Raw genomic sequence first — 18,988 nt, forward strand, 5'->3', positions numbered from 1 at the left:
TTGAATAACTCAGTAGGAGGTCTAAAACCTTCAAAATTCACATTTTTTTCCTTTGTGACCCTTAATTCTTTTAAAAAACTTTATTATTAATTTCTAATGAAATCTTGGATGCTAAAGAAAAACTTACCCAAGATTACAGGGTATTATGCATTTGTGCTCTCATCAACATTTTTACATCATCACTAATTTTTAGCATGTAGACATACAGCTGTGGAATAATTGTCATATTTCAGAGTTCCTCAGGTTTCTTTTTCCTTTGCTGCCTATGAATTAGAATAGTGTAAAAAATAGCCCATGTAAGGCAATATAGTTAAATAAAATCAGGTTTAAATGGTTTCCTTTTCATCTGCTCAGAGTTGATAGCACAGTAGTGTTTCAGAATAAAGCTAACACTACCAAAGCGAGGACATGGCTTTCCTCATTGTGGAGTGACGGTAGTTTGGTGTCTAAAATCAGCAGTGCAGTGCTTAGGAAGAACTCAGTAATGCCTTCTCCTCTGTGCCTGGGCTTCAGGGACTGGGGCCTTTTCTGCAGATCTTAGGATGAGTGGCCTTACAGCCTGGTGTCACACCTTAAAGTGCTGTACTCCCAGTGTAAGCATTCTTTTCAGAAACTTGGAAGTAGTTCCTGGTGGCCTGCTGATGTGTCGCTGTCACGTTTTTCTGAGCAGAAAATATTTAAAACTACAGTGGACTCTGAAATGTCCAGTCACCAAGCTTCCAGATGCATGGATGATTTGCCTACAGCACTCTTACTAGCTAGTGCTCCTTTCCTCTCTTGAGATCTCTGCAGTAGCATGTTGGTACGTGGTATTTTAAAAGCAAAAACTTAGATTAAATGGGAAACTGAGCCCCTTCTATGTTTTTGTTACTAATAAATAAGGCTTTTGTAAATTTGAGTGGCAAACCACTGGTTTGTGTTCTTTTAATATAAGATACTCAATTAAAATCTTAGGATTAATTCCAAAAATCAAAAACTAACTGCATTTCAAATGTAGAATTTTGTGTGAGATATGTGCTATGTATCACCAGTGCAGAACTAAATACTAAAAGGTTTAGTGTGACTTCTTCAAAGCCAGATAACCTAAAGTACTTCGTGTCTCACCTGACTGACTGACGGAGCGTCTTGCACACTAGTTACTCACGTCCTTGATGCTTAGACACTTGTTTCTTTTATAATCTTGCTAGTGTCGGTCCCTGACAGAAAGAAAATCATTTTGTCTCAATTTGAGGCCGTTGGCCCCCAGATAATAACTGTCCTTCTAATTCATGTAGCAAGTGCCTTCTGTGCTGCACACCCTGCGGTGCTGAGGAGCATCAGTACCTGACTTGCAGTTGGGTGAATGGTGCAGTAACACTCAGTCGTGCTGTGCCTGTGTGCTGCCTCCTCCGTTTTCACTTCGTGTGCCTGTTGTACGAGTAGACACGCAAAAACAGAATGGCTGAGTTCAAGCACACTCACTTGTGCCCATTCCTCGTGTCTTTGGATAAAACTAAAACCCAGCCTTCAAAAATGATGCTACATATACGTCCTTCACATGTACTGCACACGTCAGTTACAGGAAAGGGCTGAACCACATAGGTATTTCAAGTTTAAGTCTGCGCGTTTCCCATTTTTCAAATGCTCTGCCGCTTCCAGTGGTTGGTAAATTCTTTCCTGTTTCCAGCGTTAAACTGTCTAACCTGAAGCCTCCATTAGTTGATTACCTGTTCAGGGTGAATTACAAGTGTGGCCATCAAGGTATCAGACTGAGCTATCCACAACCAACCATGTCTGTCCTTGTTGTGTCCCTAACAGTTGTTGGGCTGGGGGAGGTCACTCACGTAAGAGTACAGTGTCAGTGGTGTCCCTGGAATGTCCAGGAGTGACAGGGAAACACCAGTGGAAGCCACTAGCTCAGTCAGTACTGTTGTCGCTCCACCTCCCATTCCTCTGAAGGCTTCAGGAATTTTTAATGTCAGGGGCCTAGAAATTAAATACCACTGCGCATTTCCGTATTTGTCATACTTTTACCTGGGCAGGACTTCCAGTCTGTCCTCAAGCTGATGAATTTGAGTACTCTGTCAGCTCTTCTGCAGGTCCTGCTAGGTAACAACACACTTGAGAGAGCCTGTCCTTGTAGATAAAGGCAGAAAGCAGGCTCCAGTATAGAGATGGGTACAGTCCTGGGAAGAAGGTGCTAACAAGGGACGGCAGGAAGGCTACACTGCAGTTACTGTCTAGGAGTTGCATGGAACTGATGGGATAAAACGTGCAGCTATCCACAATGCAGCTCACCCTGGAGTTCAGCGGAATGGAGGCGCTGTAGACCCTGAGCAGTTTGAGAGATGGGGAAATCACAGCTCTTCGAGTCTGTGGTAAGAAATGAGTCACTGCCAGTAAAACTCACTGTAAGAAAGGGGAAGAAACAAGGCAAAGAACACAAAGACCAGGGGCAGCCAGAATCATCTGTGGTAGAAAAAGCCCTGGATTGACACGGAGTGAGTGGAGTGCTTCCCAGAGAGGAAAGGGATTTACAGAGGCCAACAGTGCCTAAGAACCTAAGGAAACTCTCTTGTCCATTTCTTAATTTTCAAAAAACTGAAGAAAAGGTGGCTATCAGAGTTAGCACTCCCGTGAATGGAAGGACACGTGTGAGTCAGCCTAGTGGGGCTGGTCAGGAGGACAGCCACGAGTGCCCTTGCACTGAATTTTCATAGTCACGTTTGTGAATATGAAGGTGCTCTTACTGCTTGAGCCGTTCCACCAGCCCAACTATCAGCATTTCTGGGCAGAAAATTCAGCTCAATATTGCTTGCCCTGACACAAAACCAGTCTGGATCTTTCTTTCAATGTCAAGAATACCTACATTCTAATAAAAAATGAGTGCAAAGTTTCATTTCAAAGTAGTATTTGGGGAAGTTGTTGAGGTTTCTGTTTATCAGTAGTACTGCTTTGTCACACAAAACAAGATCAGTAAATTGTTAGTAAACAAGATGCAGTAAACCCATTAACGGGAATTTATACAGTGATCAAAACCAGAGAAGGCTAAAGCTCTACCCACTTACAAGAATGCTGCAGTATTTAGTATTTAGTATTTGGACAATTGGGTTGCCCGCACCCAGTTGTCCAAAAAGAGGGAAATGAATAAACTATGGATTTTTTTAAGTTGACAATTAAGTGGACTTCACAGCAGCAGCATTTAAAGGGAAAAAAAAAAAAAAAGCAAGTTACACATTGAAAAGTTAGAAAAATGATGCATTTGGGAGAAGATCAAACAGTTATATAATTGTTCACAGTGGTGAAATTCAAGGTGATTAATTTTGTCATGTTTCCACATATATAAAAATATATTCACTTAATGAGATTTGTAAGCCCATACATTCAAAATAGTTTAATACAGAGCCTAAAAACTTGAATGACAGCATGCAGAAAAATGTTTGGTTTCCCTTTATCCTTCCAAGTACAGTGGGTGTGTGTGTGTGACCGCGTGTGTGACTGCATGTGTGTGTGTGTGTGCGCGCGCATGCTGCTTGTCGTAAGGAAATTTTAGTCGTCTAAATGCCACAAGTGCCTGTGTTCCCACACTCAAGTCCAGGACATAGCAGTGATGCTTTTGCCCCCAACTGAGCACTACTTCTCCCCACATACTGCATTCATCCAGACAGTAAAATACGTGGTGCTAGATTCTAGAACAAGAATTCAATCGAAAAGCTTCTATATAATTAAAAACTTCTAGTTTTAATTGTCACTGTTAAACTGTTAACAGTGAAATATTTCCTCATCTGAAACAACCACCAACATCAAATAAGGGACTCTGCCTAACAGATCACTTAAAGTATTATTTTGTCAACAGTGCCCTTAGGTTTGAAGATTAATTAAATCTGCTTTCAGTGCTTTGTTGCAGAGTCTTGTTACCACCTTTCGAATGCTCTAATAGCTTGATGGACTTGTCAGAGTTTTCAATATTCCTAAGCAGAGTCTCTAATCTTCTCTTAATTTTCTTCTGATCTTCAAGAGCGCAGCCAATTACTATGGACTGAAACTTCTGGTCAACTGGCCCAGGAGGCACTTCAGAAGAACATGCACTGTAGAGAGACATCAAATGATTTTTTGCACTTCCCAAGTCATCCAGAAACTTATTGACCACCTCATCTATAATCCTCGTGGCGTGCTTTAGGGATTCTTGCTGCTGAGGGTTTCGAATCGTTTCTACTGAAACTTCAACAGTGAGGGTTCGTCCCATCAAACGGTTTGCAGTCAGATTTAATTCTTCTCTTTCTCCTAAACAAAGTTTTGAAACACCGATCAGTATGAGACATAAACTTACCCATGTCAAGAACACGAAGCCATTCATTTGTGGCTAGATTTGCTTCCTGTAAGTACTTCTGCTGAAGTTACTAGAGCGCATAGTGAGGTTGCAGAACAGCTTTCCTTGATAACCTTCATGTGTGGACACAGGTGACCTCACTTGCATGTCTGCACATTTGCACTTGCAACTGGGCTGGGGTGAGTAGGGGGCATAACTAGGGTTTGTGCTGGGCAGTGTGGAGATCAGGTGTGTTTTATCAGAATACACCACACTGAATTCCGGCTGAGAAGCAGTAATGATGGTAAAGGATAAGCTGGGACCCTAAACCAGACATTGACTTTGTCCTCTCCAGACAGGTCAAAGCAGGCCAGAGAGGTCCGTCTTGGACGGTATAAGGAAGCAGTAATGGTAAATGGAGCTCTGTCAACGTTCATACTGTATGCGAGAAAGTCAATGATCTCTGTCCTGTCCCTAACTTCCTAATTCATTGATCTCTGGACAGGATGGTGGGCAGACAGACCAGAGCATGACCCATTTAAGTGATGTGTAACACTCCTCTGGTCTGGAGCTAGACTGCTTGCTTACTCATCTCACCAGCTACCTGGCCCCCTGCTTGTCCTGTGTGGTGCTACAACAGCCCAACTAGTAAATCCAGTGCCAGTGAAGAAAACCAGTGGCACCTTTCTCCACGGGCAGCTGTGCTCTTTAGTTGACAACATTTCTCCATTTCCTCACACCCTTTACTTCTCTGCCTCCACTATCACCTTTTTACTCAGCTCTTAAAGCCTCTGCAGTCCACTGGCTTGTGTAGAGGTCAGCGGTGAGCCTCAGGTCAACACATGACCTCCCTGCCTGGGGCCGCTTTCTGGAGTTTGCAGACCTTTCTTTTATCCCAGTCTGCTCGGGGATGGGGAGTGTGTTGGAACAGGGGCCCCTAAGGGCTGCTGTGATGCAGTGACAGCTGCAGCTGCTCTGTGCTCACATCAAATGCTGTAGTCATAACCATGGAGCCAGTGCCGACCCACGCGTGTCACAGCCCCTTCCAGGAGAGGAAAGGCCTCACCGTCACTGATCTGCCGCATGTCCTGGCTGTTCTGGATGCTGTGGATCATTTCCAGGAGGATCTCTTTCTCTTGCTCCACAGCAGTTGCTGCTTCTCTCAAAGCTTCCACCCTATGCAGATTGGGAAGTGAAAGAGGCGTTACAGGGTGAGAAGCTTCCACATTTCCTTTGTATCTCATTCAATGCAACTCAAGTATATAGCCCATTAGGAACTTTTCAGAAATTCTCAGGCAGGCCTCTACCTCTTGAGCCACTCTGCCAGCCCTCAAAACTTATTTATTCCTTTTAAAAGACCCTGTGTTGCTATTCTTTTTTATCCTCTTGCCTTACTCTCATTTTCCTCCCTGCTCACAAGACCATTTTTCTATTCAGTGTTCATCTATTTGTTTTTGTTCTTACAAAATCTATTTGTATATTTGCATATTTTTATTTTTAAGGTTTATCATTGTTTCTTTTGCTGACTTTTATTTTATTCAGAACCCATTCAGGCTCCTGGGTTTACGAGTAATCAATAGCTTCTAATTGCTGTGTAATACTCCATGTGTGCACCCATCTAATTTCGCCTCTCCGTTCTGATTTACCACTCCACAGAAGGACACTCAGGTTGTATACCAACTTCTCAGTCTCCCCTTTGTATGCCTGAGTGAGAATTTGCACACTCAGGATATTAGTTTCTTATCAACAACAGGCATTGTAATCCTCTTTTCTTATCCCTTACTGAAAAGGGGTCCTTATTTTTTTCTGGGGCAGTGTCACTATGCTGCCCACACTGGCCTTGAACTTGTGGTCCCTCTGCTTCAGCCTCTCAAGTATCTGGGATTACAGGAGTACATCACCACATCTAGCTAAGAGATCCTTATTTTATTTTGAGACAGGATCTTGCTGTGTAACCCAGGCTGGCCTTGAACTTAGTGGTGGAAGAGATCCTTATTTTGATGTGATCAGTTCATCTGATGTTTGTTTTGCCTGTGGTCTGTGCTTTCCCAGTTTTGTGTAAGGGCCTTGGCCACCCCGAGGTCCTAAGATATTTTCTTCCACTTACTTTATAGTTATACTTTCCTCATATCCTCACCTTTGTCTTTAATCCACTATTAGATGTGAATGCAAGGTTTGTTTCCAAACATTTACCAAATGATCCATCTCTCCCCTGATGATGTGTTTATTATGTTCACGTCTGAATCGATCCCACACGTTAGTGCATTTGCTTTTCTTGTACCAACACCCATTTTCATACCATCAGGCTTGTACTTCGCCTTAATAATAAACCCACGTTTATTGGGTTTCTCAAAAAAGGGGGGTAGGTTAAAGGGATTTGACATCTTTGTAATAGTGTCATTTAGTCCAGCTTTCATTTATTTCAATCTTCTATATTCTTAGGCTTGAAATATTCTTCACATTGGCTTTGTGGACAGTGTTGTAGATAATTTCTGTGGACACTGCTGCTGTTGTGAATAATTTTAATTAATTTTCTAGTCAATCCTTGCTGGTTTGAGAAATGCTGTTTCTGCAATTTCAACTTGTAACTTGCGACCTTGATTTACTAATTTTTAGTCAGTCCCTTGACTCTACTGGTTCTTCTGGGTTAATGATCACACTCTGTAAAAAATGGTAGTTCCTGTCTCTTTCCTATCAAGTTCTTTTTCTTTTTTTTTTTTATAGCATCAACCAGGGTCCTCCGGTACTGTACTAAACAGTGGTGTGATGGGGCTATATTTTCTTTTCCCAGATTTAAAGTGAAAGCCTCTGTAGGTTTTTGGTATAAAACCCTGATTAAGCAGTAGAAGTACCTCTTTCCCTCCCTCCTCCAGTTTCTCAAGTACTCACTACACATACACATGAATAGCCAAGGCCCTGAAAACTAGGCTATAGAACCATGAAAAGCAAGAGGGGAAAAAGTCTCAAATATTTAAAAGTTCTCTATTTCCAGGGCAGTTTCTTGTTATAGGTTCCAGTATCTAAGTTGCCAACTTTAGCAAAATAAGATAGTAACAGATCTATCCTCAGTGTTTGTATGATCCCAGAAATATAAGCTCCTGGAAAGTCTAATCCAGACTGCTGCCTTAAATGGGCACAGAAGGAACAACCCCACTAGTGTTTTAGCACACATTAATTCCATAAAAGGACGCCCCCTGCTCACCCCAGCCACACATGCTTTTTCCTCATCCATCACCCACCTGTTACACCCCAAAATAGCACTGATAGGCTGTAAAACTTACAGCATGTTTTTATTCTTCAAGATACTAAATATATGTAGGACTCTGCTTACAAGAGTCAGTAAGAATCCTGTGTAACAAATTTGGCTGGAAAATAAATAAAATATTCCATGAAGTAACAGTAATGGGCTGTCAGGCCCTCTTCCAGCACCATTATTTACTGAAATGATTGACATTTGCAAAGTCTGACAGGTAATCTAGAGTCCAGTACATATGAAAGACTGAGTTGGCCTGAACGTGAAATGATTATGATAAAAATACAACTCATGGCTCCCATATTTGGGTAAATTACATAACCGTAACTGAGCGACAGGAAGATGCTGAAAGGTGAGATTAATTCTTCAGCACTTGAGGTTGTATTCAGATGTAAGGTAAGGCTTCAAATACAACAGTGAGCTGCAACAGTGAGTTTGTAGAGTTGTTAGCAAGATGGATTAAAAGGAGACATTCTAGAAAAAAGTGTAAGTGGGAAGTAAAGAAGCTATTGGGGCTGGAGAGGTAGCTCAGTGGTCGAGCACTTGTCTGGGACAAGCCAGGCCTTGGGTCCACAAAAAAAGATACTTTGTCATTAAATGAGCACTTTTTAAGTCTTGTGGGAGATTTTTCCCCCCTACAATACTTCTTTATCTGTAACAGAAATTGCCATAGTATTTACCTACAAAAAAACAGGTATCTTTCATAGAACTGTGTATCTTTTTCATTTTCTAGTGAAGGCAAAATGTCCTTGTCCAGAATGTAAAGCTTCCAAGGTATGGGCTTTGACTTGCTGTTCTTTCTGCAACATTCTTTTTCTTTTTCCGACTGTGGTCTTTCCCAAAACCCAGTCTCCCTTCCTTAAATTAAGCCCACACAGATGAGGTCTACAGCTTTTCCATCCATTCTAGAGTATTCTCTATGGTCTTCTTTTGGAACTCTAGTTAGACAAGCATGGACCACCCCACATTGCCCTTCCTGTTTCTCTGTTATCTTGTCTGACTGCCAGGGCAGCCATGCTTACTAACAGATCCTGAAGCAGCTTCTCGTCCAGATTGGGAAAGCGCTTCCGCTCACACCCAGACTGGCCTGGCCTGGGCTCTGGAGAATGCATCAAAACACAACTAAGCTGGCCTTGTGAACACCTCAGTCAGGATATCCACAGGGGCAAACTGGAGCAGACCAGGTACCAACAGGACAAGTGGTGGGAGACTGAGCCAAGGTGCAGAGGCAATGTCACCAGCCTGTGGCTGCAGCAAGCCATCAGCTCACAGGGAAGGCGGTGGCACCGGCACTGCCACTGCCAGCTGTGTGACTTTACTCTTAGCTGCAGTTCCCTCACCTGTGACGTGGGTGACGAGAGCAGATGTGACCCACGTAAAGCGTGCGGAGCTGAAGAGTGACTGACAGCACAAAGAAAAATATACACATGAATGTGAGCTAGCATGCTGGAGGGCGCATATGCCATACCTGCCATTATGAACACAAGCCCCTTATTAGTGACAGGAACTTAAAGTGGAGGAAAACGGCAAATGCTTATACCAGGGAATTTTAAAGGAAGTAACTTTCAAGACAGAGTTTAAGCTCATAGTCCTGTCTCTTAATATTTCTGCATCAAAATATTGCTACAATGTTCACTTAATACATTTTAAGCAAAGTAAAAAAATTAAAGGGTTTTCCTAATCATCAAAATTGTTAAATTTCACCTGGGCACCGATGGCTCACGCCTGTAATCAGAGCTACCTGGGAGGCTGAGATAGGAGGATTATAGTAACTCGAGAGGTTTCCCCTCCAAAATAACCAGAGCAAAGAAGTGGACTGGAAGCGTGGTTCAAGTGGTGAGTGCCTGCTTTGTGCTTTGTAAGCATGAAGCCCTTGTTCAAACTCAGTTCCTCCCAAAAAAAAAAATCTGCCACTAGGAGCTAGTGGCATGGGAGGCTGAGAGGGTGGATCAAGGTTCTGGGTCAGCCTAGGCAAAGAACAGTTTGTGAGACCCCATCTCAATGGAAAAAAGCAGGCATGGTGGCATTTGCCTGTCATCCCAGATACAGCAGGAAGCTTCAAATGGAAGGACTGTGGTCCAGGCCTGAGTCCTTATACTCAAAATAACAAAGCAAAAGAGCTGGAGGCATGGCTCAAGTGGTAGAGTGGCTGCCTGCCAAGTGCAAAGTCCTGAGTTCAAACCTCAGTATTGCCAAAAAAAAAAACAAACTCCCAAAGACTGATGAAAAAAAGAATGGGTGCTTTCAGTGTCCAGAGCTACTTACCAGTACAATGGCCTCCGGGAAGTCACTTCATCTGCCTGGGCCTCAGTTTCCTCATTTCTACCAGAGATAATATGTCTCCTCCTCAGACCCCAAAGGGTTTTGTAAGTTTCAAATGACCATGTATATGAAAAGTCATCTTGTAAATTATAGACTGCTATGCAATATTAACTATGGTGCCATCCTGCTTTGTGAGTTCCACGATACCGGCACACCCTAAAAAGAAACCTTTAGTACCGAGGCGCTTTCAGCCACAGGGAGTCTGCTTTGCCCCTGCCCCAACTTTTCACTTCCTGGCTGAAGGAATGTCTGATCAGAAGGGTTAAGAGCAGCCATCAGTTTGGGAAAGTATGTGAACAGCTCTCCCAGTCCTGGCTGTCATTTCCTTCTCTGCCACTCTGGAAACCCATCCCAAACATCTTCCTTATTACCTTCTCCAAGCCACACAACACCTGGCACAGAGCGGGTGTCAAGTGCTCACTGACTTAAAGGCTAACTTAAATTGAACTGTCATCTTTCAGTAAAATTGCCTGTTCATTCAGATACACCAGCCTGACTCTGTGAAATAGGACGTTCTTTAACAAGCAAAGGCGTGAAGAGGGCCATTCTTCCTTTGTTCAAACCTGAAGTCCACTGCTCTGGCTCTCCAGCTGTGACTTCAGTTAACTCCCTTTTTCTAAGCCTCAGTTTCCCATCTATGGAATGCAAAGAGTAACTCCTCCTAATACAAGGGCCTAACCTGTAGACAGCTGTTAGTATGTATCACTTACGCATTGTGATTACTGTTAAAAAGAACAATAAGCAGGGAGTCTTAAGCCTCTGATAAACGCAACTTCAGAGTCCCGAGCACTGGCCGTGAAAATCAGGGGTCAGCCCTCCGGAGGAGGCCATGAAGGTGAGACCGGTAGAAAATGGGAAGGAGAACGTATTCGGCACGAATGGCACCTGGTCAGCAGTCCGGGGAGCAGGGCCGGCCGACTCAGCTTCTCGAGCGATTGGAGCCCGCAGGCGTCGCTCAGAGCGAGCGTGGTCCTCGCCTTGTGGCGCTGCCGTCCCCTCCGTCGGGGTTAGTTCGTTCTTTATTTTTATTTTATTTCTTTACGGCACCGGGACCCTCGAGCCGCTCCGGCCAGCGAACTCGGTGCCTCCCTCGGGTCCTGGGCCCTCTGCTCCTGGGAGCTGAGCCCACGGGAGCCCACGGGAGCCCACGGGAGGCACCGGCGCTGGCTTCCTTTTCGAAGGGAGAAAGAAAACTCGCAGGTCCGGGGGCACCAGAGTGAGGCGCACGCGCAGTTTCGCGGCGCCCAGCACCCGAGCGCAAGGCCCGGGCCGGGGACAGTGACGCGGCTGAGCGCGGGTGGCACCCCCGGGTGCTGGAGCGCGGCCGTCCCCGGGCTCTCGGGGTGGAAATGTCACTGTGCGGTCACGGTGTCCCGCGGGCCGGGAGGCCCGTGGCGACCGCACACACGCACCGCGGAGGACAGCAGAGCTCACCGTCCGCTCTCACGCGTCCTTGTCGCGTCCACCGCAAACCCCACGGAGCGCGGGGAAGGGAGCGTCGGTGGGACGCCGCTCAGCACCGCGCACACTGCGAGCACCGCACGTGAGCGACGCGAGCGTCCGCACGGCGCTAAGGCTTCCCGTCCGCGCCCCGCGCCCCGCGCCCCGCGCCCGCCGCCCCGCACCTGAGCTCCAGCTGGTCCAGGCTCTCCAGCAGACGGCCCGAGCGGTCCGCCATGGACGAGGAGCGGCAGAAGCGGCCCTCGTTGGCCTTGGCACTGATCTTTGCCTGCGCCATGCGAACATGCGGCGGCAGCAGAAGTCGGCGGCCGCTCACGGCGACCGCTCCACAAGAGGTCGCCGGCCCCGCCCCGCGTGGCGCCCGCCTTGGACGCGACACCAAACAAGGCCCGCGCCGGCTCGGGGAGGGCGGGCGCAGGGGGCGGAGCCGAGAGGGGCGGGACGCGGAGCCGAGAGGGGCGGGTGCAGCCGAGAGGGGCGGGGGGGCGGAGCCGAAGCCCGGAGGGGCGGGCACAGCGGGCGGAGCCGAAGCCGGGAGGGGCGGGCGCAGCGGGCGGAGCCGAAGCCGGGAGGGACGGGCGCAGCGGGCGGAGCCGAAGCCGGGAGGGGCGGGCGGAGCCGAAGCCGGGAGGGGCGGGCGGAGCCGAAGCCGGGAGGGGCGGGCGCAGCGGGCGGAGCCGAAGCCGGGAGGGGCGGGCACAGCGGGCGGAGCCGAAGCCGGGAGGGGCGGGCACAGCGGGCGGAGCCAGGGTGGGCGGGGCGCAGAGGGGGTGGAGCCGAGAGGGGCGGGCGCAGGGGGCGGAGCCGAAGCCTAGAGGGGCGGGCACAGCGGGCGGAGCCGAAGCCCGGAGGGGCGGGCACAGCGGGCGGAGCCGAGAGGAGCGGGCTCGCGGAGCTGAAGCGAGGGCGGAGGCCCCGCGGGGAGGCGCTGGCGCAGGGACTCCCTCGTGTCCCCACGGGGTCGAGACCCGGATGGAAGTGCGCCCCGCCTTATCTGCCCGACCAGAGCGAAAGCCCGCGCGGCACAGCGCGCACTCCGCGGAGGGAGCCTGCTCCTGACGCTTCCGGAGTGTCCGGGGCTCTTCCCTGTTAAAAGCCGCCCCTTCGGGAATTGGGTGACACAGGTGGGCTAAGGAGGCCACCTCCCCGTTACTAAGCGTTCCCTGCCCTGCAGCCCTAGAGCCGGGCGCCTGTGACAGGTGACCTTCCCGAGGCCCGGGAGTCCGGAGGCCCCGCGCCCGGTCCAGCGCTCATCCTGCGGAAGACAGCGAGCCTCAGCCGGCGGGGCGGGCGGGGCGCGCCTGTAATCCCAGCACTGGAGGCTGAGGCAGAGGGTCCCAGTCAAGGTCAGCACGGGCACACAGCGAGCCCAGGCCTCAGGATCGAAACACCTGAGAGCCCAAGCCGTCACTTAGGTGCTCACACTGACCACTTCCCGAGGGCGGGTCCACTCGCCTTTACTGTCCAGCTGTGCTCCGCAGAGGCCGGCCTTTGTGCCGCTCCTGAACCATCTCGGCACGCGCGGGTGCCCAGTGACATCCGCTTGGACAGCGATCCCTGCAGCTCTCTGCTGCCATCCTCTCGTGTCTAAATTAAGCGCAAATCATGAAGTAACTTTAAAGTGCTTAATCATTTACTGAACACAAACAATCGGTGACAATTACTAAAAGTCGCCCTCCTATCAAGTGTCACCTGCCAGTGGCATCCGTGCCCCCACGAGCGCTCCCCTCCCCCGGAGCGCTCCCGCACACGCGTTCAAGTCCCGCGCGTCTGCTCCCGAGGCCTCGCTGGACCACCTCGTCACGGAAGGTGAAGAAGAGCCGGTGACGCCGCACATCCCAGCCCTCAGGACGCAGAGGCAGGGGACCCTCACCAGTGCTAGACCCCGTCCCCATCAAAACAAAAACCAAGAAGCAAGTAGGGAGGCACAGAAGTGACCCTTTAATAAAAGCAAACGGGCTTCTAGGTGTTGACTGAAAGATGAGTGATAAACCAGTTTCTCATTAAAATCCTAGTTTTGCAGGGAAAGAACAAAATTCTAACAAAGGTATCTTTCTTGTCATATAAGAAAAGCTTTGTATTTAGAGAAATTCTTTAAAATTTGGCAAAAAATGACTACTCAAAATTTTTAGAGGTAAGACAAAGATAGTATGAGAACCCCTGTTAAGTCTTATAGCTATGCAACTTTGGGGCCTCAGCACTTTAGAATTAAATCTGTAACACCAAACGGAGGAAATGGACAGATTAAATGGAAGACTAAAAGGAAGACACTCCACATGACAAAAACTTTTAAGTAAGGAACATCATTCCTGAGTACACCTTCAACACTGCTTTTGGAAGAAAATTATGTTCACACAAATATTATTAAAAATAGGTTTAATTCTATTCATATTTAACATCATTCTTATGCAACAGATTATACAAGACATTAAAATCGAAGCAAACAAAAGATGGAAAAGGTTTTGATCTACTTACTTATTTTAGCAATCAGCTGCTCTAATTAAAGCAAGAATACAAACCCACATGATAGCCAAAAGAAAGTCACTGGTGAAGTTTGAGCCTGCTCCACAATCACTTTGTCCTCATGAACACGGAGCATTTGTGAAACACCTGCAGCCTATGAAAATGTCTCTGCAAAGTAGTATCCACAAGTCCCAGCCCTGTCATCACCCATGGAAAGAAACTTGATTTTAGAGGTAAAAAGACTGGATGGAGAAACTGAAGATGTTGACTCCCACCACCCATTCACAGGGTTAGCATGGCCTAGAGGTGGGAGATGTAGACCCAGAGCTCAGACACAGCACATCAACAGAGGAAGAGAAAATGCCTGCTGTTGTCACTGTGCACACCCCTTGTTCTTGGACCTGTCCCTTGGTACCTTTGTACACTTTGCCCAAAAGCAGTGGAGCCTTCCTAACTCAGTGCCAAGTTTTTGTTACAGATTAGTTTTTCCATAAACCACTTTGAACCAGTCGAGAATAAAGTAATTGTAAACACGATCTCAAAGGTATTGTATATTAATTACTGCCATGTGAAATGTAAAATTTATGGAAAAACTGAGGTTGGCACCTTTATATTCAGTTTGACTCCTAAAAAACCGAACTAGCATCATTTGTACAGTACAGGTAAAGCTAAAGAAGCAATGCCATTTGGGAAACACAAACAACAATCAAAAAATTTTGTTTTTGTTTTGTTTCCTTTTAAAAAAACCCTTTTAACCTAAATATATGAATTTTAAATTAGCTGGGACATTGCGACACCCACATATCAGGAGACATGATTTATACTTGCATTAGGATGTTTTCCATCCCTTCCAAACAATGTTGTACAACAGCACAAAAATATAAAGCAAACGTGAGATTTGAACATATGACAGCAAAAAACGTGTTCAGGTACATTTGCATTCGCATGTTTCAAGGCTCCTTTAGAAATCAGTCAATAATTCGTTATCCTGAGTCTCTTTAGGCCACTTGATGTTGTGTGGTAATATCTTAATCACATTTCCTCAAGACTTCTTCTAATAGCTTCTTCTAATTCCACATCTGTATTAAAAGACAGAATTTTAAAACTTAAGGCAGGAAACTAATCAATGTGCTTTATGAAAGTTTTATCAACTACATTCATTTTTTCAAGAAGGTAAGGAAAATCAAAATGGAAGAACTTAGGATATATTGGAATTTCTCCATAATAAAATGAGTATTCTGAAATATGAGAACTTGGATATGACTTAAACTTTAAACTGTACACATGAAGTTACTGTGCAAGTGAACTTATAAGTTATTTCTATTCATAGATGTAGAAAGTCAACAAACTTAGAATCACTTAGCATATAATCACTTGTTCACACACACACACACACACACACACAACAGTGCCACCTACTTCCTAGAAAACTTGAGGTGATAAACACAAGATGAAATAGAAACAAAAAGGTAATACCATGGTAAAATCCCACAGGCAATTAAAAGTTTAGCCTTTTATTTGCCAATTATACCACAACAAAGCTAGGAGGAAATCAGCCTTAAAGGTTTCCTAGCATCTAAGGCAGAGTGACACTCATGGCTACATAATGTCATCTGAGAAGCAGATGTCATCTGTATACACACACAAATGCAACTCCTTCAACAACCGCTTACTAAATGTCCACCACATACCAGGAACTCGACTACAACAGCAAGCAAGACAGACATGCAGGTCTTGCTCTGTCTTCCCCTTGGGAATGAACCTAAAAGCCAGGAGTGCTAAACTGGAGTCTACTCCCTGGCCTTCACTGCTTCTCCCCACCTGGCCCAGCCTCTCAGAGCCCCAGGCTTAGAGGCACAGTGGCTCCTCTAGGATGCAGCTGCTTTCCCTGTTTGTTGTGGTGTCTGCAATTTTAAACACCAGAAGCAAGCATAAACTGTGGGTTAAATTAAAGCTACAGTCAAGGGCTAGTGAGCTGCCCTAAGGTGAATGGAGATGAGGTAGGAAGAAAAGCTCAGACACCTTAGAGAACAAGGTAACAAGACTGTGAGATGGGAAAACCTATTATAAAGTTACAGGAATTGAGAATGTGGCACTAGTGCAGAATAAACAGACCAAAAGAACAGCAAAGCCACTCAGAAACAGGTCCCTGCATGGATGGACCCTTGGTTAATGACAATGGTAGCACTGCAATAGGGTAGGAAAATATGTTTGTTTGGGTTTTCTGGAGTCACAGGGAGGTCTGAACTCAGGGCCCTGCCTTTGCGGGGCAGGTACTTTACCACCTGACACACACCCAGCCCTTTGTGCTTCATTTTTCACATAGGGTCCCATGTTTTTTTTACTAGTGTGGCCTTGGGCCACAATCCTCCTACTTACACCTTCCACATAGCTGGGATTGCAACTATGTACCACCATGCTCAGCTTATTGACTGGGATGAAGTCTTGTAATTTTATGTGCAGGCTGGCCTTGAGCCAGATCCTCCTGATTTTCACCTACTGAGTAGCTGGGATTACAGGTATGAGCCTCTGTACCTGGCAATAATAAACAGTGGCAGATCAACTAATAGGCCATATAAGAAAAAATAAAATCTTATTTTAAAGAAAACACAAAAACGAACATCTGCTACACTATATATCTAATTGTGAGAGACAAAACAAAAATGCTTCTAGAAGATAGGAGGATCTTTATAATCGTAACACAGGGAAAGATTTATTAAGTAAGGTTAAAAACATGGAAAAGACTGATCACTAGGCCTGAATTCACATTACTTTGTCCATCAAAAGTCACCAGTGCACGCAGAAGGCTGAGGCAGGAGGATATCAAGCCTAGGAATTTAACCAGCCTGGGCAACATAGCAAGGCTACATCTCCAAAACAGAAGCACCACTTGAAAGAGCCACAGAGGGGGAGAAAACACTTGCCAGACCTGGGACTGTGCCCAGAACAATTTAAAAGATTTCAACCCAGAAAAATCAGTAAAAGATAGTCCAACAGAAAAAATATCAACACATTTCAAAAGGATTTCAAAAGATTACGTTTAAATGGTCAATAAACATTACTCATCATAGCTCAGTGTACAGCACTTGGCTAGAAAACATGAAGTCCTGGGTTTGAGCCCCAGCACTGGAAAAAAATAAACCCACAAAAATCTTACTCATCAGAAAAATGTAAAAATAAAACCACAAAGAAATACCAGTACATATTCATCAGACTAGTTAAAATGACAAAATTACTGATGACTGACTTCAATTAGTGAGGCTGTAGGTCAGTGGGAACTCAAGCACACTGCCAAAGCTAATGACAGCAGAGTCACTGTAGAAGGTGGCCCGGCACATGTACTCACAGTGAACACAAGCAATTCCTCTCCTAGGCACACATACCCAGAAATGTGGTCTACTTGCATCAAGAGACATGCATGGTAAAGTTCACACTTGAATTACTTGTAATAGGTAAAAAGTACAAATTAAATGTCTGTAAATAACAGATAGATTGGGTACAGATGTAGAATATTACACAGATATTAGAGCTGCATACTAAAACACAGATGAGTTTCTGAAACAATGCTGATTAAAGGAAACCTGACTCAAAAGAACATAACCCAAGCCAGGCATGGCTGCAGGACGTGGAAAGCTGAGGCAGGAAGATCACAAATTTGAGGCCAGCCCAGAGTGAGACACTCTCTCAAACAAAAGAATACGGCCTATACAGGACAGATTCTAACTGTATGTGGGTATTCATATTTGATTAAAATTAACTGAAAGTTAAAACTCAGTGCCTTAGGCTGAGCTACATTTCTGTTATCAGTGGCATCACAGTGGGCAGGGCAGACACAGAACATGTCCCTCATTACAGTTTACTGGACAGTGGCCTAGGATTTGGTTAAATAACTTCAAAATGAAGCACTGCTCAACTGCACTGTCTCTAGGAGAGCAGGAAGTAGAGGAGGCAGGCAAGAGGGGGATGAGAATTGTGTCTCCCTAACACATGTCCTAACCCCTATGTTGGAGTTCATTTGGTGCCGTTGTTGCAGAATACTTGAGGCTGGGCAATTTCTGACAATCCCGCAGGTTTGGAAGGTCAAGGGGCCTGTGTATATCCACAGCTTTCTTTCTGCATCATCTCATGGCAGAGTGCAGAAAGGCACAGTGGGGCAGACTGGGTGGGATACAGGAGATTTAATTATAAGCTACTTCAAGTCTCTCTTATTCTATCCTTGGCCACAATATGAAGCTTTAGTATTTACATTCATTATTAATAAAAAACACAGGTAACTGCTATGAGTTGAAGAAACTGATTTAGAAAAATCAGCAACTTCTGTGCCAGTGTTCTGAGTAGGCATACCTCCATAGTCATCCTTAAATGAACAATGACAACAGTGATAACACAGCATCAATGCAATGCAGACACTGTTCACTTGTTAGTAAAACAGGTATACTAATATTCCCATTTTTAAAATGAAGAAATTCAGGCAGTCAAGTCAGAGGCATGAATACAGCCTTTAATCACATCACCAAGAACAACGAACCCTGGGGAAGAGGCAGGACTGACTGCCAGATGTACCACATTACAATATTCCAGTGTCTAGTTTTCAACAACAAAAAAACAATAAAATACAGTCAAACAAGAAGAATGAAGTGAGGTGACCTGCAAGCAGAGCTTTAACTTAGGCAGTCTGGATCCAATTTCTGTACTCTTCACCACATTTGTTGGCTTATTCTTCCCCTGTCTGGTACACAGAACAGTTTGCATAGGATTTCTGTGACTAGTTGGTGTTCAAAATTTGATATTGGTTTATTATGGAGAACAAAAGAAACACATCATAGGAGGTGGGTAGTGAAGGCAAAAGATGTAAGCAAATTTATCCTGTCTTTTGCCAACATTCAAGCATTTACAGGGGAAGGAGTAAGAAGAGACTTGAGAGGATTTTAAACTGTTTTGAGTTTTATTATCAGGTCTGGAAAAGAGCCTTATTTTACTTCCATAGTCAACAAAATCACCAACTGTCTCCCAGTAATTTTCACTACTCAGCTATAGGGAGATGGGTCCTAATGGGTGGTTCTAACACAATTTTGTTGAACTTCATCCATTCAACAAACAATCATTTAGTGCCACATCTATGCTAGTGCTCCTGGAAGGAAACAAAATGTGACCTAATTCCTTGTGGAACTCACTAAAGATGAGAGATGTAGGCAGAAATA

General features: G+C 45.5%; 2 protein-coding genes across 5 annotated transcripts in view; both read right to left on the reverse strand.

Annotated features, from left to right (window-relative positions):
• Window positions 1–45: 45 nt before the first annotated feature.
• Bag2 (BAG cochaperone 2) lies at window positions 46–11,715 on the reverse strand. The gene is made up of 3 exons (XM_020160849.2): window positions 11,489–11,715; window positions 5,355–5,464; window positions 46–4,263 (listed from the first exon to the last, which is right to left on the reverse strand). The coding sequence occupies exons 1-3, from the start codon at window positions 11,599–11,601 to the stop codon at window positions 3,854–3,856; spliced, it is 633 nt and encodes a 210-aa protein (XP_020016438.1). The 5' UTR covers window positions 11,602–11,715; the 3' UTR covers window positions 46–3,853.
• A 1,968-nt stretch (window positions 11,716–13,683) lies between these two features.
• Window positions 13,684–18,988, reverse strand: part of Znf451 (zinc finger protein 451) — a 68,674-nt gene continuing 63,369 nt past the window's right edge. For all 4 annotated transcript variants that reach the window (XM_074081827.1, XM_074081825.1, XM_074081826.1 and 1 more), the window contains one exon: window positions 13,684–14,866. In XM_074081827.1, coding sequence (XP_073937928.1) covers window positions 14,820–14,866 — 47 coding nt within the window. In that variant the 3' untranslated portion in view covers window positions 13,684–14,819. The remainder of the gene's footprint in view (window positions 14,867–18,988) is intronic.

This window comes from Castor canadensis, chromosome 8 (assembly GCF_047511655.1).
Source record: "Castor canadensis chromosome 8, mCasCan1.hap1v2, whole genome shotgun sequence".
In the NCBI taxonomy this organism is placed as follows: domain Eukaryota; kingdom Metazoa; phylum Chordata; class Mammalia; order Rodentia; family Castoridae; genus Castor; species Castor canadensis.

Excerpts from the sequence above, each read along its gene's own strand:
- Bag2 (XM_020160849.2), bottom strand. The coding sequence starts at position 11,601 with ATGGCGCAGGCAAAGATCAGTGCCAAGGCCAACGAGGGCCGCTTCTGC. Across the intron at positions 5,465-11,488 it reads CTGGACCAGCTGGAGCTCAG|GGTGGAAGCTTTGAGAGAAG; the intron begins GTGCGGGGCGGC and ends CAATCTGCATAG. Across the intron at positions 4,264-5,354 it reads CATGCGGCAGATCAGTGACG|GAGAAAGAGAAGAATTAAAT; the intron begins GTGAGGCCTTTC and ends AACTTTGTTTAG.